Genomic DNA, 25,387 nt, shown 5'->3' with positions numbered 1-25,387 from the left:
ATATCAAAATGGATGCATATTTTCAAACTGATAAAGTGTTAGAGGAGATTTGGAGCAGGCATAAATATTCATAAATTTCTTGTCATAGTAGAAATTTGTTTGACCATATTAATAAATTATGTCAGTATCCACTGAAGGTGAATATGCACGTGCTCTAAGTTCTTGCAATTGCATTCTTATGTTCCTCAAAAATAACTATATGTGTGAACCATGTGCAAGAATGTATATTTGTGAGCAAGAAAACTCCAGTGTTTACCAACAGCAATTGGATAAAAGAATGGATTCCTCATAATTCACAAGGTGAGTTACTACAGGCAGTAAAATGGAATATTGTCATCCAGAAGTGATTAAAGCAGCTTAAAGCAGTAAAGTCGTGTATTATTTTCCTAGGGACCACTCTGAGGGAAAGAAAACAAGTGACTCAGACTGATTTCCTTATAAAAATGCAAATAATGGTATATGTTTGGGTAAATAAACTAATGATATTTGCTTCAAGGAAGCATCCTCATGTTTTGAAGTTCCATTAACTATGTCAATGGCTAAGAATTATTTACAATAAATAAATTCAGATTCCCCAGGCATGGTTGCCTGGAAAATGTCCTACAAGCTTGTATTATATAAGTGTTCCTTACCTGACAACCCTATAATATATAAAGTGTCCATTTACTTCACTTAATACCTTTGCCTGTTCATGTCTGACGGTTCCTGTCCTATGGTACACCTAAGAGGAAATGAATGATGCAGACAGAGAAGATTGAGAGGGGCCAGCCAGGGGGACTCACTTTTAGCCAAAGGCCCTGCTGGACACTGGTCCACAGCTTTTACACATTTTAAAGGGGAGAAGTTGAGGTATGAATGCTACTGCACACATGCAGAGTCCAGGAGGAAAAGTTTAACTAGTAAACATGCAGTAAGAGCTAAGGGTTAAAGTCTCACTGGGCTGGCCACAGAACAGTTGCAGAAAGTCTTTGAGTTGGTGGTGCAGAAAGTCTTTGAGATAGTGGTTAGCAATAAAAACCACTGAGAATGTGCAGAATATCTGTGGCACACTGTTTAACAAGCAGGATATTTGGGAATAGGTGCTGACATGAGAGACAGGAATGTTTCCTTTGGAGGAACAGGCTGCTTTCATCGAGTTCTGCAGTCTAGACATGGCTTCCTATGACCCCTAGGCCTTTTCAAGGTAAATGTTAACCCATTTCTGGCAGTCGCGTTCTCCATACAGGTCTAGAAAACACATGTCAATTTGAGAAGCAAGGATGGAGCCAGCCACACAGAATATCCCAATACTATTTCAGTCTTGGTTTAGATTTCTGATTGCCATTGTCTTGGCAATTACTAGCACAGCTTAATACAATGTAAGATGCCTGACTTGTACGAGTTGTATGCTTTAATCCAATCCTCTGTATTAGTTCAATTTCACAAACATAAGACTGAATAAAGGAGCCAGACACAAAAGAACACAGGATGTGGTATGGTTCTATACATCTAACAATCACAAATAAGAAATATTAATTTTGATATGACAGAAAATGGCTGCCATTGTGTGGCACAACTGGAAGTAATCATAAAAGCATCCATTAATATTATGGACATGTGTTAGAATACCAAGACAATCTCAATATCCTGTATAAGGAAGGGGAGAGTGGAGAGGAAGCAGAAGGGAGAGTCCACCATGTGCAAGTAGGTCACTATTACTGTGAACTACATTATGATGCGAGAGAGTAATGCACCAATAAAAGTATAAAAAGTAGGCTGGGCGTGGTGGCGCACACTTGTAATCCCCGCACTTGGGAGGCGGAGACAGGAGGATCGCGCAGGTTTGAAGCCAGCCATGCTGGTGTAAGAGACCCTGTTTCAAAAATATAAAATAGGTCTGGGAGTGTAGCCCGGAGGTAGAAGGGCTTCCAGGAACCCCAGTACCACAAAAAAAAAAAGTAAAGAAGTCTTCCAGAATAAGAGAAGTAACATTTCTTCTTCTGAGTAGTGGTTATAGGAAGGTGTTCCAGTCATAAAATTTTGTCAATTGGTTTACTAACTAGCTGAGTACTTTTTATGTGTTGTATTTCAATAAAAATCTTATTTAACTGATCCAGGATGGCTCAAATCATGACAGCCAAGTTTATTTACCATATTTCAAAAAATACTTTTTAAACATTTGCAGCAGTCAGGAAATCAAATCACCATTAATAATAATAATAATAATAATAATAATAATAATCTGGCTTTAGGTTTTCCACTGTAATATCAGTGCAGTGAAAATACTGCAATATTTCCCAAAATAAATTGTGATTAAAGGATTATGTACTCTGATAAGTCATTCAAGTATAATCACTATAGGTAGTTTATAAAATACAAATACTCAGGAAATATCCCCAGAAGCCATAATATATATATATATATATATATATATATATATATATATATATATATTAGAAATATAAATAGCAATAAACTTGTTAGTGATCAAAAATAAGCAAAAATGAAAATTAGAACCCATCCTTTGAGCACTAAATTGGAAATAGCAAAGACTGGCAAGACTACAAGGAAATTGACATTTTTATTCGCCTATTAGGAATAGAAAAGACAACTGAAGCTTTGGAAAGGTATCTATCCAAGTACAAATGTGCACAACCCTCAAACAGAAGCCACCATAAAGAAGTATTTTTTGTGCACAAAGTTACCTGGGTAAAAGTCTTATAGGAGTATTATTTACAATAGCAAAAATTAGAAGCAACATGTACTTTAGTATAAAAGTTAGTTAACTATGTTCTTTTGATATGGTAGAAAACTCCAGCAACAAAGCAACCTAAATGCTCAGTTTTTAAATTTATTTTTTGTAAGTGAAACATATTGAGAGTGGTGTACATTTACTTTGTGCTTCATGCCCTTCCCCCTCACTTTCCCTTCCCCACCCAATATAGAGTGTCCAGGTTAATCATGTTGTATTTATGCTATTACACATATTTGTATATAGCTCCTCCATTGAACAACGTCAGCTTTCTTCCTCTCCTATCCTTCCCTTCAAGCTCTGCTGAGATTTCCCCTCCATCATCTGGAATCCCTCTAATATTACCACTACTCCCTAGCTATTTAATAAATGAATTATAAAATGTGGTATATACACACAAAGGAATACTATTCAGCCTTAAACAAGAAGGAAATTCTCTCATTTGTGACAACATGTTTGACTGAAGGTTATTATGCTAAGTGAAATAAACCAAACACAGGACAGAAACTTATCCTTCTACTTAAATGAGAAATTTAACATACCAAAACTCATAGAAGCAGACAATTAGAGTGGTGGCTACCAGAGCCTATAGGGGAAAAGGTATAGTTTTAGTTATACAAGATAATTTGTTCCTAAAGGTCTACTATACAGCATACTGTAGTTAACAATGCTGTGTAATATACTAAAAAATCACTAAAAGGATAGATCTTATGTTCTTATTACAAATATGCATATATTTTCACCATGGTTATGTTTTATCAAATAATTTGTGACTAGGTTTCAGTGTAGGTCATCTGCCCAGAGATAAGGGCAAGTGAGGAAATCTCATTTCCTTAAAAAGAGATGGATCAGCTGGAAACCAGCAAACAAGTAGGGGAGAACTCTACTGAGGATTAGCTGATTAAACCTACCTTCACATCGGAAAACTTCACACTCCTCAAAGGATATAGCAGAATTCTGAGATAGGTCATGTTTTCCACTTTTCTCTGATATAATAGTCACCTTTTTTTCCCTTAGATTTATTATGACATCTATAAAAGTATACTGACCACCTGAATATGAGTCATTAAAAGAGCCAGATACTTTTTCACTTTTTAAACTTTCAGTATCTTGAAGTACAAAAGTGATGATGGAAAATGACCTTTTTCTCTGGTAACTCTCTTGATTATATGCTCCAAAAATATAATCGCCATTGTAAGTCAATAGTAATGTAGGTCCTTGGTTGCAACATTTGTTAAACAAACTGTCACAAGAGAATCCATGAACACTGGCCTTATAAAGAAGGCTAAAGCACTTTCCTCCAAGATAATTTTGCAGGTGCTTTTCTTGCTGCCATGTCAAACAAGTTCTCATTGCCATACCTCTCGATCTAGGAAAAGATCCAACATATTTCCCATTAAATGTAGAAAAGTAGAGAACATGTACCCCCAAAAGCTCACATTTACCCTCGTGTATTTACTCTATATAACACAGAAAATGAATAAATACAGGGTAAAGAGGTACCTAGAAAAATCATTGTCTGGTTTTTCAAGCTACATAATTATTTTTAAGTTAATAAAAGAGAAGATTCTTGTTTGCAAGTAATTAAGAAAAGTGAAATAAATGTTTCAAGACATTTACCTGTTTGGACAATCTGTATGAAGACAGGAACTGAGGGCTGTTTCTCTGTGTAGATAGATAGGCAGGCAGAAAATGAGAGAAGAGACAGCCTTGGGGCTTCAGAGACTCAGGAAACTGAAACTCAGGGAGCCCTGCCCAGCTGGCAGCAGGCCAACTTCCTTAGGCAAAGGAGCTTGAACTGCTCCAATTCATTTTAGAGAATAAAATCAAATAAAAATTGACATTAGGGAAACCAAGAAATTGAAGCCAGAAGACAACACAACAGCTCAAACTTGTTTTCTCTAGGCAGAATGCAACCTGCAGATGTGTAGGGGCCAGTGTAATGCCTTTATTTAGTTATTTATTTTAACTCTTATTTTGAATGCTTTACATTGTTCAACATCCACTTCAAAGTTCTCCATTGTCCACATAGATCTTGTACCTGACTGGTTCCAGAAAAGTTAGTTTATTTTTGTTTGACCCAGAAAGGAATTTACCTTCTTGATCCTAATAAAATAATAGCAACATCAAATAAAAACATCTTAAAAAAATTTAGCCTTATTATTTAGGTTTAAAAATGCTGTAACTGTTATGTGCTTATTATTTGTCAAGCATCTGGCATGTATCTTATTCATTTCAAAACCTACGCACCAGGCATGGTGGCACATACTTGTAATCCCAGCATATGGGAGGCTGAGCCAGGAGGATCAAGGTTCCTGGCCAGCTGCAACTACTACTACGTGAGGCCCTTTGCAACTCATTGAGACCTTGCTTTAAAATAAAGAATAAAATATAGGGCTGTGGGTGTGGCTCGGAGACAAAATGCCCCTAGGTTCCATTCCCAATACCACACACACACAAAAAAAACTTATGAGGAAGATATTAATATTCTTTCCAGTTTACAAATAAATGAAAAGAATCTTGGAGTTAAATGATTAGTAAAATGTCACTTTTCTACTAAATTACTCAGCCAAGATTTGAGCAAAAGGGTAAAGCATTTGTCAAAACTGTTTTAATTATACACTTCCAGACAATGCTCTTTACCTAATGGAGGTGAGAAACCAGAAGGAGAACAAGAGGAGAAATCATATACAAGGCCACACCCCCAAAGACTCCTCCTCAACCTGACTTCTTTTTTTTTATTTTCCCTTGGTGGTACTGGGGGTGGAACCCAGGGGCTTTTCTACCTTAGGGCTATACTTCTAGACCTATTTTTTTATATTTTATTTGGAAACAGGGTCTCACTAAGTTGCTGAGAGCCTCACTAAGTAGCTGAGGCTGGCTTCAAATCTATGCAATCCTCCTGTCTCAGCCTCACAAGCACTGGGATTATAAGTGTTAGCCACCACACCTGGCTCTATCTGACTTCTTATTCTGACTATGTGCCACCTCCAATATGGCTTTCCATTCTCCATGAGGACTGAGAGTGGGAGGAGGACCTTATAAACCCAAACCATTGCATCCTGGTTTTTTGTATTGTAAGAAATTTTATAATACTATTAAACTGTTTGGCCACAGTTTTAGCCAACGACATGCATAAATATAGCAAAATAATGTATTTCATTAATATGAAAATAAAAGAAATATCCAAGAGATCACCAACCTTCTACTTGAATAAAAGCCTCTTCCCAAAAGTCAGTTTATACCTGTTAACTCCAATTATGCAAGATAATTAGTTATTCAAGATAAACTTTTTACTTATATTACAAACTTTGAATCTGTTTTCAATAAATGTCTATGAAATGTCTATAGATTCAGATAGAGTTCCTGTGTTCATGAAGGTATATTATCCTCTTCAAAGCAGGCAATCAACAAACAAATGGCCTGAAAATCAATAGCACTTTTAATTTAAAATGCTATTAATTTATTAATTTAATAACACTTTAAGTATGCTATGAGGAAAACAAATGAGAATAAGAGGAAATGGAGTGATGGGGCAGGAAGTCTCCTTCCTTGGACAATCAAAGGAAGGTCTACCCTCCAAGATAACACAGGAGAAGAGTTCTGTACAGAGTGATGTATACTTCCAGCTATAGATATAGAGTTAGAAATATCTAAGTGAAGAATGGCATTAGCAGAAAGAAGGGCAACTGTGAATGTCCTCAAAGGGAGGTTTATGGCAGAAAAATTCATTTTGCTTAAAGCACAGTAGATTTGGGGGAAAATAGCGGCAGTGAATACTCTGGCCACAGTCTGAAAAACAGGCTGTAAGAAAAAAAGGACAAGGATCTATGAGACTATTGTGACCCAGTTATAATTTCACACCATGCCAGGTCTCAAAGAAGAGTAGGCATCTAAAGGGTTAAAACAAATAGCTTCTTACAGAGCCCATCAGAAACTGCTACTAGGCATGGCAGTGGAGTTAATATAAAGGCAGACCTTGAGAGAAAGAAAATTACAGACTTTCAAATTTAGAGGGAACAAAACAGATAAAATGTGGGCCAAGGCTATAGGCCTGACCATTGGGCTAAAAAAGACAAAATACTAGGCACCTGCATTTGGTGGGAAAATGAGTTGTCAATATAACAACCTGGATAGGAGATCCTATTTAAGAACAGAAATTTTAAAGAGCAGAGTTTTGGTTCAAAGCTCTTTGACACATCGTCTTCTCCAGAGTGGGGCTGCATTTCATTAAAAGGAAGTTTCCAGGCTTTTTTTTTTTACCCCTAAATGAGCCTAGGAGAAGAATCTAGGATTGGATGGGACCAACAAATCAAAACCATTTCATGTTTGGCATCCCAGATGGGACTGACAAGGGGCTTCCAAACAGTAACATATTGCAGTATTAGATGATAGAGAAGATGATAGATGTCCACTACAGTGATAGTGGTGAAAGTTGGGAATAATGGCCAGAACTTAAGTCTTTTAAGCATGAAAAATCCCAAGAGAATTTGTAGTATGGAGTATTGAGGTGGAAGGGAGGGTGAAGGAGAGCGCAAATATAGCGTGACCTCAAGGATATTTTTCTTGACCCTTGAATAAATTGTGGGACTATTCTTTGAGATGAGTATATTGGGAGATTTGTTCAGGGGAAACCAAGTATTCTGTCTTCCACTGAAATGAACAAGTGGACAGATAATATTGGTGATTGGTACATAAGATGAGACTAGGGAAGGATATTAAATATGAGAACCATAAACATTAAAATATACTTAAAATGAAGAGCAAATTTCAATTAAAAAGATCAGATGAATGGGCCAAGCCCTACCCTACCCTCCCTCTTTTAGAAGTCATAATTATTCAAAAGGTTTATCCAAATGAGTGTGACCAGAAAAGTAAGGCCAGAACAGTAAGAGTTCTCCTAGGAGTAAGTGAGGAAGGAAGAAGAGCTGAGCTGTATCAATCCATGAGACTTTCCCTTTTAAAGCCTCCTCTCCTCCTACAGGTCCAGAAGGATCATACCTCTGGAGAGCTATAAATGTGAGAGGCACAGTCTTATTTAATTGTGGAAAGAGGGCATTTGAGTGGTAGTACTAGCTCCTTGTAGTGAAAAAAATCACAAAAAAATAATAGATGTGGAGATTGTAGCTCTGTATAACAAATGAGTAAACTTGCACAGAAGTTCTCTTCACAAAGCTTATTTGTGTTGTAAGCGATGTGATCTGTTGCTAACAAGCAAAACAAAGGTGGATTTCCACACCAGCCACAGTTTTCAAGAGTGAACAGTTCTTTCTTCTTTTCATACTCAGGGGAGAGGGCCTTCTGTCCTCTTATTATCCGGTCTTCTGAGGATACTGGGGCTTTTGCTTTTTCTTAGAATGCCCCATTGCTTTATAGGTTGCTGGTGGTAATGTCACTATAGAAGGACAACTTGGGACAAGTGTGGTCCTTGACTCTTCTAGTGAAAAAGAATTTCAGCATGAGCCAGAGAGGAAGACAGATGTTTACTTAGGAAATTTTTAAAATATCCATTCAGGAGAGAAGGCAGTCCTCTTGAATGAGACAGGTACCATTTGGGAATGCAAGGTTCTTCTTTTCATAGAAGACTTTCATGAGATGTGGGTGTTCTAGTCACCATTCTCACGGCCATAATCTAAAGACCTGATCATGTAATTTAGAGGAAGTAAGATTTATTTTCTTTTGGATTGGGGTTCAGTTTATATGAGCCTGGGGACCATGGATCTCTGGGCATGGTGGTGAGAGCCAGAGAGAGGGATGAGCACATGGGCTGTGCTCCTCACATCATGGACACCAGAAGCAAGAGAAAGCAGAGGGATAAGTAACCATATATAATCCCAAAGCCACACCCCAAGGTTCCTTCCTCCAACTACACCCTAACAGCCTAGGTAACTACTCAGATAGAGCCATTACAAAGTATTTATCCACTCTTGGAATCATAACCCTCAAAATTCCAATATATCAACTCCAAACACCAATTTATGAGCTCTTCAAGGGGGCATTTTATATCTAACCACAACAGTGGGCATATAAGAGGATGAGCTAGATTCCACTGATCATGCAGTGTGTAGCAGGGATGATTATAAGAAAGGAAAGCAATCCTTTCTATCAGAGTTACAAGATCACAAAAAAACTGACAGGCTTCCAATTTCTAACTGCTTCTTGGGTTTCCAGTTTGTTAATTTTGTATACGTGTCTCTGTGTTTCACTCCTGGATGTACTGGTTTCCTGTTTCTCCTTTTGTAAAATTTGCCAAGAGAAAATCATTCAACTGAATTAAATTACAACGTTTTGCACCAGACAATGGGGGACAGCTCTGTGGCCTATGCATTGGAGGAATAAAAGACCTCATGGACTTCCTGTGTGATGTGCTTTCTGCACTCATTTCCTCAGGAGTAAATTGCCTTCATGAGTTATTTTTGGTTGTATGAGGATTTTTATTTTCTTTATGTGTGGCTTCCCTATAATATGCTTCTAGCAACTGGATCTAACAGGATCCCCATCAATTGGATGAGTGCCACTGATTCCCCAGTCAGTGGGAATGTGTCCTACTGCCCTGTTGCAGTAGCCCCTGAGTGCTGGGGACTACATGGCGGATTCCTCACTGGCTAAGACCCAGCAACAGAAGTCTCTTGGAAATGCAGGGAAAGGCCAAACTAAACTCTTAGGCCAACCAGATAATTTTGTGTGTGAACAAATGTAAGAAATGTCATGGGGGGGGGCAAAGTATTTCCTTGGTGGTTGAGATATCCCAGGTTAAGGGTTGTATGTCAATGATGGAGGCATCTGAAGATGCCTATCAAAAACAGAAGCTAAAAGTTTTGGTTTCCTTCTGAGAGGCCTTGCTGGAGGGGAAAGTGGGTCAGAGTTGAAAAACTCCTAGAATAAAATAGGGAGGCATGAGACTCTGGATACACACAACTATGGACTGGGATGGTTGGAGTGCTTGTGCAATTCTATGCAGAAGAAAGAGGCTGAGCCTCTACTGGGAATAGAAAAGAAAGATGCTTAAAATAACAAGATTAAGCCCATATTACTATCAGCCAAATATAATCTGAGCCAAATGAGGATTGAATATATTAATTAAAGATAAACGAATGCACATAAATTTAAAAATTAATCCAAAAATATTTTAGCTCATGTGACTTATAAGTATTTTAAAAGTTTATCTAAGTATGGTAAAGTAAAAGTAAAAGTAAAAGATGTTTCAAAAATTATTTTTGCCAGGCTAGCCAATTAAGATTGTATTGGTTTTTGTAAACTGAATTTTGGAAGCAAAAAGTAAAGCGACAAGACTGTATAAACTTGAAGTTTGGCCAGAAAGGCATGTGTAAAACTGGGATTATCAGAGAGATAATGTTAAAGAAAGTAAAATGGATAAAGGGGAAGTCCAATGATAAAGGCAATGTTGTTCATGTTGTGGATGGTACTACCTGCTGAGCTCCTTCGAGGTTGACAAACTAATCCACAAAGAAGATGAGGTCACTATCCACGATCAGGCGCTAAAGAGACCCAGGGATCCAGAGGCTGTCTGGACCATGCCCTCCCTGTAGTTGATCACCAAAGTGAAGGTACAGTCAGGTGAGGCCATATTAGGCCCACCCAGTATCTAACACAGCCAGGAGCTGCTGGTTACTATGATCTTCATGGGCTGCCAGAATGTGGAGGATGAAGCAGAGACCAAGCAGGTACAAGGCTCCAGGACTACATAAGGGAACTCAGGAACAATGCTTGCTGGTTTGGTACAATCTCACAACTGTGCTGAGTCTGTCACATTCCATGGTGTCAGCCATAGCTAAGATAAGTGGGCCCAAAATGGTGGTGCACACCTGTAATCCTGAACTTGGGAGGCTGAAATAGGAGGATCAAAGGGTCAAGGATAGCCTCAGCTATTTAGTGAAGCCCTCTACAGTTTAGTGAGTCCGTGTTTCAAAATAAAGAATAAAAAATAGGTATGGGGGCATAGTCCAGAGGTAGCATGCCCCTAGGTTCCATCCCCAATACCAAAAAGAAAAAAAAGGCCCAGAGACAGTAAATTCAAAAAAAAATTAAAAGAAAAGGAAACTAAATAAATAAATGGGATGTTTATTGGTAAAAAGGTATTTTAATTAACAAGTTTAAAAGGGAAAGGAAAATACTTTTAGGTTAAAAGGAAAAGTGTAAGGATTTTGTGTATCAATATTTTTGTTCTAAATGACTGATTATTTCATAAAGGAAAAGAAAAATAAACAAAAAATCAGAGGGTTAAGTAAGTCATAGAGGGTTTGAAGAAGTTACAAATCATTTGTAAAGGACAAAACATAATAGAAATTTTATGTGCATAATAAGATTGGTTATAATTAAGAGGAATTATTTAAAGGATTTTCTAAGAGTCACATTTGAATCAATCAGTTGATTTTATTATTTGCTGATTATGGGCCTGCCTTTCTATAAGAAAGTGACCTAATAACCCTTAAAATTATTTTTCCAAGGAGGGCACAGGCTTATATACCACCCATCACAACTACTCCTCTTTGTATTTTATTGAGGTAGTAGATGCTGGATGAGTTTGTACAAAGCCACAAACTTCTATAATAAACTGTCTCTTTCTAATGGAACAACATAATGTGCCCACCAAAACCAAAAAGTTTGTAGACTGATGCTTGAGAATCCATTAAATCTCTCTCATTTTAGGATGATATTCTACCTTAGAATCACTTATATATTATAAATTACGTCCCTTAGCACCATTTTGTTAAGAAGTAATACAAGGACTGGCTGAGCTGTGTACCTTGCTCAATGGTACCTTATGTTAAGCTTCAAAAATGCTGGATAGTCTTTAAAATGTGACAAAGTTTAAGTCCCACTATCCTCTATGATGGTAGAGAAAAATTATGGAAATCCATAAATTCATGAAAGACCCCTTTCTAGATTAAATTTTTAAAAATCCTCCTTTGTGAAGCCCTCTTTCATAAATCTTTCTGTTTAAATTTTAAATTTACATTGAATTTCCTTGCATTTTTATGTTTCTAAAATATTATAGAGCATCATTTTACTAACAATGTCCTTTTTAGCATATACAAATACACACAAAGTAAGCAGGCTCAACATTCAGATTCCCAAGAGATGTGGATTTATATGAACAGTGCCTCATGCCTCATTGTTTCTCTCTTGATCTCTACAATACTCCTCCTCTTTTTTTCAGGGTCTCCATATTTTTATAAGGGTGCTCCATCCTATTCCTTAATATGACCTTCTATCCAAATGTTTTCCTGGCTTCAATATAGGAATGGGTGAATTTATGGCATATAACCCAATAGTTGGTAAGAAGCCTGGTATCAACCATCTTCACCTCCCCCTGTCAATAACAATGGCTTTTCCCTGCTCTGTATTACAAGGAGAAAAATATACACCTTGCCTTTTTTTTTTAATCAGTACTTACCACATATACTATAATTATTCTGGTTGCCAATCTACATTTATTCCCAGTATTTTATTCTGGCTCTAGTCTTTAATTTCTAAGACCACTCCAATTTGACCTTTTTTAAAGCCTACATCCCTTCTATTGAATTATGCCTCCTAAACATTCACTTAAGCACAGCTTAACCTGAAGCTTTTCATTTAAAAATTCATATTCCCATGCCTATATCTAAGTAGTTCGTGTCTTCTGCATACACAGGACTACCCAGAAGAGAATAATTCTAATTAAACATAAATGAAACTGTCAAAATATAAAAAACAGTTGAACATATATATATATGCTTTATATTAAACAGATATATACATATATAATATATACATACATATATATGTATATATAAACATTAAGAAGTTTGAAGAAGAGGATTATGAAGACTTTCATAATAAAACAGACTAAAAACTATCTCATGGAATTTATTTCTCTTATTATATTTTTTTAAAGACAAAGACAGAGGTCTATTTAGAAAAGTCAGATTTGTTTTTCTTTATTGTCCTAATTTTGACTGCTACTAAGAGGACTTCAGAATCAATTAGGGCACCTACACAGGACAACCTGTTGATTGACTTGCAATAGTAACTTTATTTGATCATTTAACTTTGGAGACATACCTAGGTTGATTGGAATTCAATTGATTAAAATCAGGTATGAGGTCATTAGAGGAAAAAAATTTACTTTTTCACAGAAATAAAAAGCTAAGTTGTTAAGAAATACAAGCTACGTTAATTTGTTTAAATCAACTATTTAACAGAAGTTATATTTTCATCCAAAATTGAGTGAAGCACCCTCCTTCCATTATTTCCATTTGCTCCTTCCATCATTTCATTCTCTCCTTCTACATGGAAAAATTCTTGAAGTAAATGTCACTCTGGAGAGTATGAGAGAGAAGAGTAATGATGAGTACACTTTTTCCTTAACCGGAAATGGGCTAGATATACAAAATGCAACCTCTGTTTCTCAAAGAACTCTCATTCTATTTAGGAAAGCAGATTATCTGTATGATTATTTGATAATCATTCAATGTGATCAGTACTTATATAGAATCACATAAAGTGCTATAGAAAAATATAGAATTACATGTGCCAATATAGAATTACATAAAGTGCAATAGAAAAATAAGTAAGACAATAGCTGATTTTGTGTGAGAAGACTGAGAAGGATACCATTGACACTAAATTGTAAATGGTTCAGAAATATGGAGGGTCATTTGTTACAGGGTACTCAGGCTACTACTTCTCAGGACGTCTCAAAATCCTTGGGTTTGATGTGGGACAAATCCTAGGAGCCATCAACTAGCTGCTTTCAAGGACAGGAGGCAAAACATGATTAAAAGCAGAATCTGAAGAAGATTGTAAACTTATTGGCCTTCATCAGAGGATCTCAGTCCAGATTTGGGTCCAGTGTCAAAATCAAGGCAAAATAACATCACATGGAGAATTTGAACGATTTTGAATATTTGTCTGAAAATCAAATGATCAGAAATGAAACTTTTGGGACTAGGAAATTAGATCCACATCACTCAACTCAGTATAGCTTAAAGTTTTGTCAAAACTTTATGAAAGAAGCAGAAAGGGGCCAGTTTACCAGTTTCCTCAGAAGGCAAGTCTTCCAAGAAGTCACCTGCAAGGCGCAGCATCTGTCTCAGTGCAGAGAGGATCAAAACATCCTGCATATGGTCCAGCTCTCTCTCTGAGGCATAATTTTTAACCATCAGGATATTAGAAATAGGAATGTCTAGCATTCTGTTTATAGCCTTTACCTGTGGGAAAATAGATATTATAAGCATATCATACTAAATATTTAGCTGATTTTTAAAAACAATTCAAGAAAGAAACTGAAAACGTCATGGTTTGATAAAATTATTTCAGGATATAATTATAATCCAGATAATTATTTTTACAGGAAGGTATAAACTATAAAATACAAGCCATTTTTATTGCATATAAACATGTCATGTGAGCACAAACAAATGTACACACATGCGCAAATGGACACACAGAATATGATTGGACACTATTACTATATCTGATTGAAAATACCTCACTTTACCTGGCTCTGGGAAGCATTATTCCTTGTCATATTTGAAAAGTTGGTTTGAAGAACTTCATCGCAATGTTTCACTTTGGTGAGCAAGGCTACATGTGCCACACCTGTACCAAATAGATAAATCAATTCATTTTGTTTGTAAATAGAACTATGTCACAGAACTAATTAGATAAGTATGAAAGCTTTTCTCATTATGGTGATTTTAAGAAGTAGAAAATGAAATAGTCATAATAAATCTCAATGTGAACATTAAAGTTTCCAAAATAGAAATGACCCTTTTCTTCCAACATGAGAGGTCACTTTTAAATACAACTAAATTTGCTTAAATTACAATCATCTAGCCAGATATGGAGGCACCTGCTTATAATCCCAGAATTTGGAAGGCCGAGACAGCAGGATATCAATTTGAGGACAGCCTCAGCTATTTAGTGAGGCCCTTTGCAACAGAGACCCTTTTACAAAATAAATAATAAAAAATAGGCAGGCGTGGTGGCACACGCTTGTAATCCCCGTGCTTGGGAGGCAGAGACAGGAGGATTGCACAGGTTCGAAGCCATCCATGCTGGATTAAGAGACCCTGTTTCCAAATAAAAAGTATAAAAGAGAATATAGCCTGGAAGTAGAAAGGTTTCCAGGAACCCCAGTACCACCAAAAAAAAAAAAAAAAAAGAAAAAGAAAGAATAAAAAATAGAGCTGGGTTTCACTTGGAGGTAGAATGCCCCTGGGTTCCATACCCAGTACCAATAAATAAATAAATAAATAAATAAATAAATAAATAAATTTTAATAATCTATTCTCCCATTCAAATAGTGTGTTTTAAAGTGGTCAAAGGGGGAAAATGACTTCTGTACCTTGAGAACTAAACTGAATCACAAGAATGAGAGAAGGCGAGGAGCATTGTATGAGCATATATCAGAGCAAATGCACTGCTTTCACACTTCTACTAGGGACCTACTGCCTTTTCCCTCAAACTACAAAGATTAGATAAGTAAAGCACACTTAGCTTCTAAACTTAGAGAAGTTCTACTTTGCTAAAAACTGACTACAAAGAAAAACTATTATAAAATTGATGTTTCCAAATACCAATTAAGGATATCTTGAGAATTCTCTACCTGAGCTTTTAGTATTTCCCTCTTATATAAATTTTGTGTTACTGATTCCATTATTAAATAATTGCCTTCAGTATGGTCTCTTCATTTAAGCCCCACAGGAATAATTAGAAAAGTTGGCCAATTAATATCTTCTCTCTGATAGATGGCAGATCTCAACTGACCTGTATAGTTTGTTTTCAAACTCTGTTACAATGCATTTCTTCTCTTTCAAAATTAATGCTGTTTCCTCAGAATTAATTTCAATCAGCATTTCCACCCAGCAAGGTGTAGCCATGTGTCCTTAAAAAACTAATCTCAACTCTTAATACTCTCTAACTTATCTTATCCTAACAAACAATAATTTTAGAGCTGTTAAATGTATGCAGATAGACTTATACTTGGGTATATATAATGTTCATTACACAAATGTTTATAACAAAAGTTTTTTCAAGTTTATACATAAGCGTATTAAGTTCAGACATAGAATTTATTTTCTCACTTTATAGAAAACTAAATTTAGTGCTTTTAACTTTCTCAAGGTCAAAATTTATGATGATCGAAAGAATCTAGATTCACTCAGCCACTAAATTAAACTACTCTGTACATTAAACTGCATTGTGTGTGTGTGTGTGTGTGTGTGTGTGTGTGTGTGTGTGTGTGTATGTTACTGGGGGGAAACCAGAGGCCTTCTACCTCCAGGCTACACTCCCAGACCTGATATATATATATATATATATATATATTTTTTTTTTTTTTTTTTTTTGAAAGAGGGTCTCTTAAGCCAGCTGAGGCTGGCTTCAAACCTGCATGATCCTCCTGTCTCAGCCTCCAAGCGTGGGGATTACAAGCGGGCACCACCACACCCAGCAAACTACATGGTTTTGTTTGTTTGTTTTTTGTTTTGTTTTGATTTTTGTTTTTTTGAAGGTACTGGGGTTCCTGGAAGTCCTTCTACCGACGGGCTATACTCCCAGACCTATTTTTATATTTTTATTTGGAAACAGGGTCTCTAAAGCCAGCGAGGCTGGCTACGAACCTGCGCGATCCTCCTGTCTCCGCCTCCCAAGCACGGGGATTACAAGCGTGCGCCACCACGCCCAGCTGCTACATGTTTTTTTTAAAGAAACTATAGGTAGTCTTTCTATTGGCATACTAAACAACAAGTATAACTATCTACAAAGTTTCTTTTGCTAAAATGATTGAAGTTCAGTGAGAACACTTCTAGTCTTGGACCACAGGGAGTAGACATACTTGTTCCTATTCTTTCCATTAAGTAAGTGCAGCTAAAATCTCTGGATATCATAGGTAAGTCAAACACAAAAACATTGAAATGTGGAGAAAAAGAAAGCAAAAGAACTAGAAATCTTGGAAATCAAGAAATATTGCTTAAGTGGGTCCCTAGGTTTCCTTTCTTTCTTTCTTTCTTTCTTTCTTTCTTTCTTTCTTTCTTTCTTTTTATATTTTTTATATTTTATATTTTTATTTGGAAACAGGGTCTCTTAAGCCAGCAAGGCTGGCTTCGAACCCATGCGATCCTCCTGTCTCCACATTCCAAGTGCAGGGATTTCAAGCATGCACCACCATGCCCTGTGCCCTAGATGTCTTTTTCACTTCATATATCCCAGATTCACTGCTGGATAAGTCTTCAACCAGGAAAAAGCAACTGGAGCTAAAGGAAAGAAAATAAGAATCTGTTCTTTCTAGCAAGAGCATGAGAAAAGGGCAATCTGACAGATTGCAAGAGCAGATAACTTTCAAACAGTGGCCACACTACTCTAGCCAGGAACCTTATAAAAGACCTCAGCCAAGCCCATAGAAGTGTCTTTCCATTTCTCAGTTCAACTCTCACTTCCTGTCAAGGTAGTATCAGAGAAGTGGAAGAGATAAAGAAAGTTTAGCTGGGCATGGTGGCACATGCTTGTAATTCCAGTACTTGGGAGGCTGAGACAGGAGGATCATGGCTCACGGACAGCCTCAGCTACTTAGTGAGGCCCTTTGCAACTCAGTGAGACCCTGTTTCAAATAGGGCTATGGGTATAGTTTGGAGGTAGAATGACCCTAGGTTCCATCCCCGTTACTGTAAAAAAAAAAAAAAAAGGAAAGAAAAGAAAAGAAAAGAAAAAGAAAAAAGGAAGGAAGAAAAGAAGGAAAAGAAAGTTTATACATGCACTGTGCTAATACTGTCTACCTCCATTTATGCCTTCCACCACAATCTTAAGTAATGATGTGCTCTTCTCTCTTTCCCTGGCAAGTATAAGAAAAGGCCAAGTAACAAGCTTAAAATTTAACAGTTTTAATACGGGAAATTAAAATTTCCCGTATTAAGGGAGCGCCAAACGCCTGCAATGTCATGGGTGGTGAATTAGGAAGAAGCAAAGTGCCTTCCAGCAAGCAGAGCCAACAAGGCCTGATTGGGAATCTATAGTTTCATCCCCACTGGTGTCAAAAGGCTTTGCAAAAATGTTAGTCAGAAAAGCCAGTCTCAAAAGGCAACATACTGTATAACTTCACTAACATAATATTCTCAAATGACTAAAATATGAAGACGGAGTAGATATTAGTGATTGCCGGCAGTTATGAATAGTAAAAGAGTGGAAGTTACCATGAGGGAAATCTTTGTAGTAATGGGATAGACCTATATTCTAATTGTAGTGATTGATACATAAATTTGTACATGTGATGACATGAATGATATAGAACTATATACACATATTGTAATGCTGTTAATTTATTGATTTTAATCTTCCTAGTCTGTAGCAGCATTGCATGGGAGATATGAGTCCCCTGTTGAGCTACAGAAAAGTCACACATGACAAAAAAACTATGGCCTGTTTATTCTTTATGTTTTGAAGACTAATATTGAAGGCTTTTCTTCAGTTAAACCTTTGAGTGATTTCTGCATATTATTGCCATCAGCATGAAAAATTGATATATGACAGTCTAATACTTCCTTGTGAATTTTTCTGAGCTTTGCTACCACATGAGAGGAAAGATTGTTAATAGAGTGGATGTTTAAACATAAAAAATTTAGTGAGGGATACACAGAACTCTCTGGACTCTCTTTGAAACTTTCTGTGAATCTGTAATTACTTAAAAATAAAAAATTGATAGAATGAGACTTACCACAATCTAATAGCTTCTCATGAATTTTTCTGAGCTTTGCAACCATGCAAGAGGAGAGATTGTCAATAGAGTTGATGTCTAAAACATAAGCCACACAGTGAATTCTGTCCTTCAGTGATGGAGAGCTGATAAAGGTAGAATGCTTGGGTGTAATTGGTTCACGGGGATTAAACTGTGATAAAGACAACAAGGTAACATTTGAAATTCAGAGTCTTTGCTTTATATTTAAGGCACAATTCATGAATCAAAAATCATTATCAATAACATCCAACCTGAAATATTCCCTCTTGCCCCCAGCTATTACTCCTCCAGATTAATCAGTCATACCATTTTTATACTTCCTTTCCATGGTGAGCATAAGGCCATTATATCTTTATTATATAATAAAATCTTTATCTCTTTTGAAGAACCAGTTTCAATATTATGTATGAGAGGAGAAAAGAGTGAAGTGGAATTCAAAAGGAAAACATCAAGTGCTGTGTGCATGTTTCTATCACTCTTAACCTCATTATGATATATAATTACAATAAACCAATAAAAATAAGATAAAATACTTGAATATATAAAGATAATTAAAAAATAAATAAAAAGATAATTATCTGCTATAATTATTGGAGTAAAATACAAAAAGTACTTTTTAAAAAGGCTGACCTAACATTTGAATCTCCAAAAATAAATCCCATTAACATGTTTTGTATGTCATTTGAGGCTCCTCTCTAAGCATTTTATATACTTAAATTATTAAATGATAGAGAGAGAAAAATGCTAAAAATGCCATTTAAATTAAAATACTATAATTCCTTTTAATTTAGCAGAGAGAAAACAAAATTAAGTGAAAATAGAAGAAATGTCAACACTCAAGTTAATGTCTCCCAGGGGAGAACTCACCAAGTGCTGTGTGCATGTATGTCACCATCACTATAAAATTATGATGTGACACTATAATGCACCAATAAAAGTATAAAAACAAATTAATTAAAATAAAATAGATTACAAACATTAATGAAGTTTGTAAATATGCCATTTTAACAACATATTTTAATGTTGAGCTGAACTGATTCCCTGCTATGAAAAAATGGTTGCTCCCATCTCTGCCCCCTTCATATATTCATAGCTCCTTTTTCCCGATAAGATTATGAATACCTTGATAAAGGTAGTGTTCTTTAACTATTCTTTTTCAATAATTATTTTTATGTGTGACACACACTAGATTTTTAAGAGATAGCTTTTGAAAGAACAAATGGATATGTCATTAATATTTTCAAAAGAGGACAACTAGGAGATCAAATAGATCACTGTTTAGAAACCGAGACTAACTTTATTATACCCAGTACCCATAAAAGGAGATAAATAGTTAACTTTTTGCAAATTTAGTCTGTGTCATCTCATCTAATATAGTGAGCACTCCTAAGATGGACACTATTTAATATATTGAAAAACAGTAAAACTAAGGCAAATATGTAACTTGCTTATGGGTACATATCTAGTCAATGGCAGAGACAACTTTTGAATCCGGGCTTAAAATGTAATGTAAAGCCTAAGTACTTATGGTATAGTATTTCAACAGAAAGTGGTTAATTGTTCAATATCATGTCTTTTGATAAAATGTACAAGAGATTAAATTACTATGTTATAATTAGTTACATCATTATAAAGAGTGATATAAATGTAGTAGCTCCATGACTTTTTCTTGAAATTTAGAGGAAGAGAAACCTGTTTTTTTACTTTATTAATCATTAACACAGATAAGAATAGCAGTGATTCTACTTTTCTTACATGAAAATTTATTCATTTATTGATTGATGTTAGAGTAACATGACAGCAGTTAAAATTGTTTTATTGAGCAAAAATTCAATGAAAATTATTTGAAAAGTGTGTTTTAAATGTCTTGGAATTGAAGAAATCTTACCTGATATCTGTCTGGCACACAGCCTTTTAAGATTTGTGGTATGTCTTCAATGCACATTCCTATTTCATCTGTCTCATCCAGTCCCATCGTATCACAGAACACAAATGGCAGGTACTTTCCCTCTTTTCCATCTCTAACAGAATATATCCTATACTGTAAAAAAAATCATGTATTAAGGTTTATTCTTTAACTTATATTCAGACTGGACAACAGGGAGAATAGATACTGATTAATGTTTTAATATATTACTTAAACAATTTGTTTTCAGGATTCTTTCAGATTTTCAAAAATTATTGAGGATCTCAAAAATATGTTATATGTGGGATTATAACTTGATATTTGACATATTAAGAATTAAAACAAAAAGTTATTTTTAATTAATGGATAAAATCATTTCTATTGCACAAAATGTAATATTTAAATTTATATATAATATATATGTAAACAACTAAATCTAAGTAATTGACATATATAGTACCCCACAGAGGTGTTAATAAGAAGCTTTACATTCATCCTCCTAGCATGTTAAAAACAAAATATCTTATTAGTTATAGTTATTTTGTGTATAACACATCTCTAGAACCTATTTCTCCTATCTATCTTAAACCTTGTATCCCTTGACCAATATCACCCATACCCCAAATGCATCCCTGCTAACCACCATTATATCCTACTTCCCACTTCTATAAAACCAACTTTTTTAGATTTTTCAGGTAATCAAGATCACAGGTCGTTTCTCTTTCATTGCCTGCCTTTCAATTAACCTAGCCCTCTAGGGTCACCCATTGGCACAAATGACAGGATTTGCTTCTTTTAGATCCCTGCACAATAATGGTGTTTATATACTACATTCTCTTTATCCATGCATCCATTCACGGACACTTAGATTTAGTACACATTTGTCTATTGCAAATAACGCTAAAATAAACAAGGAAATACAGGAGTCACTTCAACATATTGGTTTCATTTCTTTTGACTATATATATGCAGTGGTGAAATTACTGGCTCATATGATAGTTCTATTTTTAATTTTTAGAGAAAAGGCCACAATGCTACTAATAATGGCCATTCTAATTTACATTCCTACCAACAATGCGCAGGGTTTTCTTTTCTCTATATACTCATCTACACTCTTGAGTTACATAGCATTTCTAAAAAATTTGAGATGTTATGCTTTCAATTTGCATTTCACTGACAGTGATAAAGAGCGTTTTTCATAGATGATATATGTTGACCGTTTGTAGGGTTTGTTGTTGTTTTGATTACTTGAAAATCACTATTAACATCATTTGCCCATTTTGTAATGCAATTTTTTTTACCTTTGATTCCTTACATATTTTGGATATTATCTCCTTTCAGATTTATATTGGCAAATATTTTTTCCCATTCTGTAGGTAATGCTTTTACTCTGTTGGTTGTTTCCTTTGCTGTACAGAAGGAGGTTTTTTTTGTCTAATATAATTTTATTTGCCTGGTTTTTTTCTGTTGTCTGTGCTTTTGAGATAATATCCAAAAAATGATTGCCTAAACTCAATATCCTAGGGCTAAACTCAATTGCTTAAACCAATATCCTAGAGCTTTCCCTCTATGTTGTTTTCTAGCAGTTTCATAGATGGGCATCAAAAACTTAAATCTTCAATCTAGTGAGAGTTAAAATTTGTATATAATATGAAATAAAGGTCTAACTTTATTCTGCATGTGTATGTAGTATTCCTAACACTGCTAATCCAAGAAAATTCTTTGTCCCCATTGTGTAAACACAATAACATCTTTCTTGAAAATCAGGCTGGCTATACATACATTGGATATTCTATAAACACAGTCATGGGGAGAAGTACAATGTCTACCAATAGTACTAGATGCCATTGCTTGATTTGTTGTTTAGCTGCCACCAGGATAATGGCCAGCATATTCCATATCAGATAATAATAACAATAATAGTGATTGGAGAAAAATGTACCCTGACTATAAAATTTTCTATCCATTCCATTTTTTTCTGATTGTATAATAACATTAACAGGCATAATCCAGAAAAAAAAGTTTCTAGGTAAATGTTGCAAACTAATTTGTAGATGTTTATTTAGAGCAACATTAATTTGTATCAAACATTTTTCTTACTTAAACATGTTTGTTTTTATATAAGAAAGTTTTGACAGGAATATAAGTATATATATCCTTTAAAGATTGATCCACCAAATTTAATTGTTTTGTTTTCATAAACATTTTTATAGACCACTCTTACACGGTAAAAATATTTTATTATATAATTTTTATTATTTTCTTACAAAAAAAGAAAAAATTCAATCTAGGTAAAATCACATGGATCATGAGTAAAAATGGACATAAAATATATTAGAAAAATGTTTCCATAAAGTTTTGAAAATTCTGTGCTTTTCACAACAAATATACTAGAAATGTATTCTATATAATTGCTTCTTATAACCATAAAAATCAAAAATTCTCTAAATAATCTATTCAATGGAAATAATTCTGATTCAAACCTCACTCTTATTTTACATGTGATTCCGTATTTGTTTGTATATTCAGAGGAGATTTATGTTGTGAGAGAAAATGGCAAAGTAATTGATAAATTTACTAATTATGACTTGTGAAACAAAATTCATAAGGAATCTGGAAAAAAACCTACCTGTTCAGTCATGCTACTGTTATTAGACCCAACAACAGCTTGGCGAGTTATATGGCCTTGGAAAATAGACTTCACTGAATTAAAGAAACTGGACTTTCCAGAACCAACTGGACCCAGCAACAGAATACGAATTTCTGAAACCAAGTCTGCATAGGGCTTGTAGGCTCTGAGGTCTCCTAGCAGACTATTTCTGCGCCTGTTAAAATACAGTAGTTAAAAGCAACACTCAAACATTGATTTAAAAAAAGCATGATTAACCTGGGGCTTCTTTTTTTTCATTTTAAGGATTGTTTTAGTCACCTACTTATCATTTTGACTGTAACATTAACATCTTCTATAATATGATGTTAAATGTCTAAAGTTTTACATTTTGTTCTTAAATAAAATATATTTATCTGTATCTGACTAAGACAACAACCAGCAACCACTAGCCATAGACCACAAAAATATGAGTATTGATATTAAGATACCAATGGCACTGAAAGTGAGTTATTATTTTCAATAAAATATATTAAGTAGAGATAAGAATAAATTATATGCAATTTATCTATCCATAAACTGAATAAATAGGGCTTTGTTTTTTTAACATTGACTGAGATTCCCCAAGTACTATTTTCTCAAAAGAGGGGTTCAAAAGAATTACCTAAAATCATTATCCAGACTTTACTTGGAAAACTGTGAATCTTATAGTTCTAGAGTGAAACATGAACTCAAATTAGTCAGTTGCCATCAAATGGATTTAATGAGTTTCATGGTTGATAGTGGTTTTGTTATTGTTGCTCTAAACCACCTTGAGTATTCCATGTCAATAACATAAATAACCCATTTTATAATTCCAAGTAATACAATGTTTATATTTTTTTCTATTTCATTGTCAGTACCCTTTATATGATTTGTCCAAATAAAATGTACAATGGACCAACACCTTAACTTACTGTGTGACTGCTGTTAACTTCTTTATGTATCCTGGATCATTCTTAATCCCTATGAGAAATAAGCAAAGCACAGTAAGTCTTTAAATCTTGTATGGTTATATGTGGCCAAGTCTACCTCCTAAATAGGATATTGAATTTATTGTGTAAACCCAGGTTTTCCAGTTAGAAGTTAGGATTGGTGGAATAGTGAGAAGAGGAGCAAAAATGATTATCTCCACACATTAACTCTCTCTCTGGAAACTATGCTTAGAGGTACTGAGACTGATCCTTGGATTATGTGCCAAAACAAATGGGCTTTGACCCATACTCATTAAGGATTCTTTCCCTCCCTTTTCCCTTCTCCATCTCCATTTTTGTATTTATCTATGTCTTTACATATATACTTCTCTACTTTTCAAAGACATCTATAGTTTGTGGGTAATCTTTCTGCCTCCTGAGTTTCATTTTTAGTTTATCAAAGTATATCAACTGATATGAAATCTGATTATTCTCATTTTATTCTTATTATTGTGGATCAATTATAACCTACCAAACACAAAGACTATAGGAATAGTCCCAGAATATAGAATGTAGGATTACCTAACTGAACATACCATCAACTCGAAAAACTTCACATTCAACATATGAACTGGGGTTCCTACAAATTATTCCGAGCTCTTCCAATATCAGATAATGTAGAAAAATTTTGTTGTTTTCTCTTGGAGTTACAGAGAATTTCAGCACACCAGATGAATAAAATTCCAAGCATTTATCAGTAATTTTCAATACTGCATTTAAAAATAAAGTTCGCATTTCAATTATGTTATTCTTCTCTTGAAAAGAAAAGAAGAAGGAAGGACAAGGCTCTTTTAAACATTTATATAATATAGGAAAATTGTCAAGCATAAAAGCGCCAATAGTATATTCCATGGAGTAAATCATTATTATAGTTGATCCCTGATAACTGCATTTCTGAACCATATCTTCAATGCTACTGCCATGAACACTAGACTTATAAAGAAGACTCAGAGAAGCATTTCCAAGTAGTTTTTGTAGATGTTTTTCCTTATTCCATGTCAATCTTGTTGTCATTGTCATATCCTGTACATAATGGAAAAAAAAGTATAGGTTGAGAGGTTAGTGAACCATAGTAGTTTTGTTTTGTTTCAATTTGGTTTTGTTTCTTTGTTTACTTGTTGTTGTGGTGGTGGTGGTGGTGGTTCTGGGGATGGAACCCAGGGGCATTCGACCTCAGAACTACACCCCCTGCCCTATTTTTTATTCTTTATTTTGAAGCAGGTTCTCACTGAGTTGCAAAGAGCCTCACTTAGTAACTGATACTGTCCATGAACCACAATCCTCTGATCTCAGCCTCCCAAATGCTGGGATTACGAGCGGGTGCCACCACATCCAGCTACCATAGTAGTTTAAAGCACAGATAATTGTTTCTGGTTCCATGGAATTAGTTTTT

General features: G+C 35.0%; 2 protein-coding genes across 2 annotated transcripts in view; both read right to left on the bottom strand.

Moving 5' to 3' along the window:
- The window catches only part of IFI44 (interferon induced protein 44), a gene marked incomplete at both ends in the record, with an annotated part of 19,440 nt that extends 15,350 nt beyond the window's left edge, over window positions 1-4,090 (bottom strand). The window contains 2 exons of the mRNA XM_080691452.1: window positions 680-818; window positions 3,643-4,090. Of these exons, the coding sequence (XP_080547578.1) occupies window positions 680-818; window positions 3,643-4,090 (587 nt within the window). The remainder of the gene's footprint in view (window positions 1-679; window positions 819-3,642) is intronic.
- Window positions 4,091-13,719: 9,629 nt separating this feature from the next.
- Window positions 13,720-25,014, bottom strand: IFI44L (interferon induced protein 44 like; the record flags this gene model as incomplete). Its single annotated transcript, XM_080691450.1, has 7 exons — window positions 13,720-13,944; window positions 14,235-14,335; window positions 18,447-18,618; window positions 20,356-20,508; window positions 23,003-23,198; window positions 23,938-23,986; window positions 24,531-25,014. 7 exons carry the CDS (start codon window positions 25,012-25,014, stop codon window positions 13,720-13,722), a joined length of 1,380 nt encoding a protein of 459 aa, XP_080547576.1.
- Window positions 25,015-25,387: the final 373 nt, after the last annotated feature.

Source organism: Muscardinus avellanarius (assembly GCF_963383645.1).
Source record: "Muscardinus avellanarius genome assembly, chromosome: 3".
NCBI classification, from domain to species: Eukaryota; Metazoa; Chordata; class Mammalia; order Rodentia; family Gliridae; genus Muscardinus; species Muscardinus avellanarius.
This window is presented reverse-complemented; position numbering and strand designations above follow the sequence as displayed.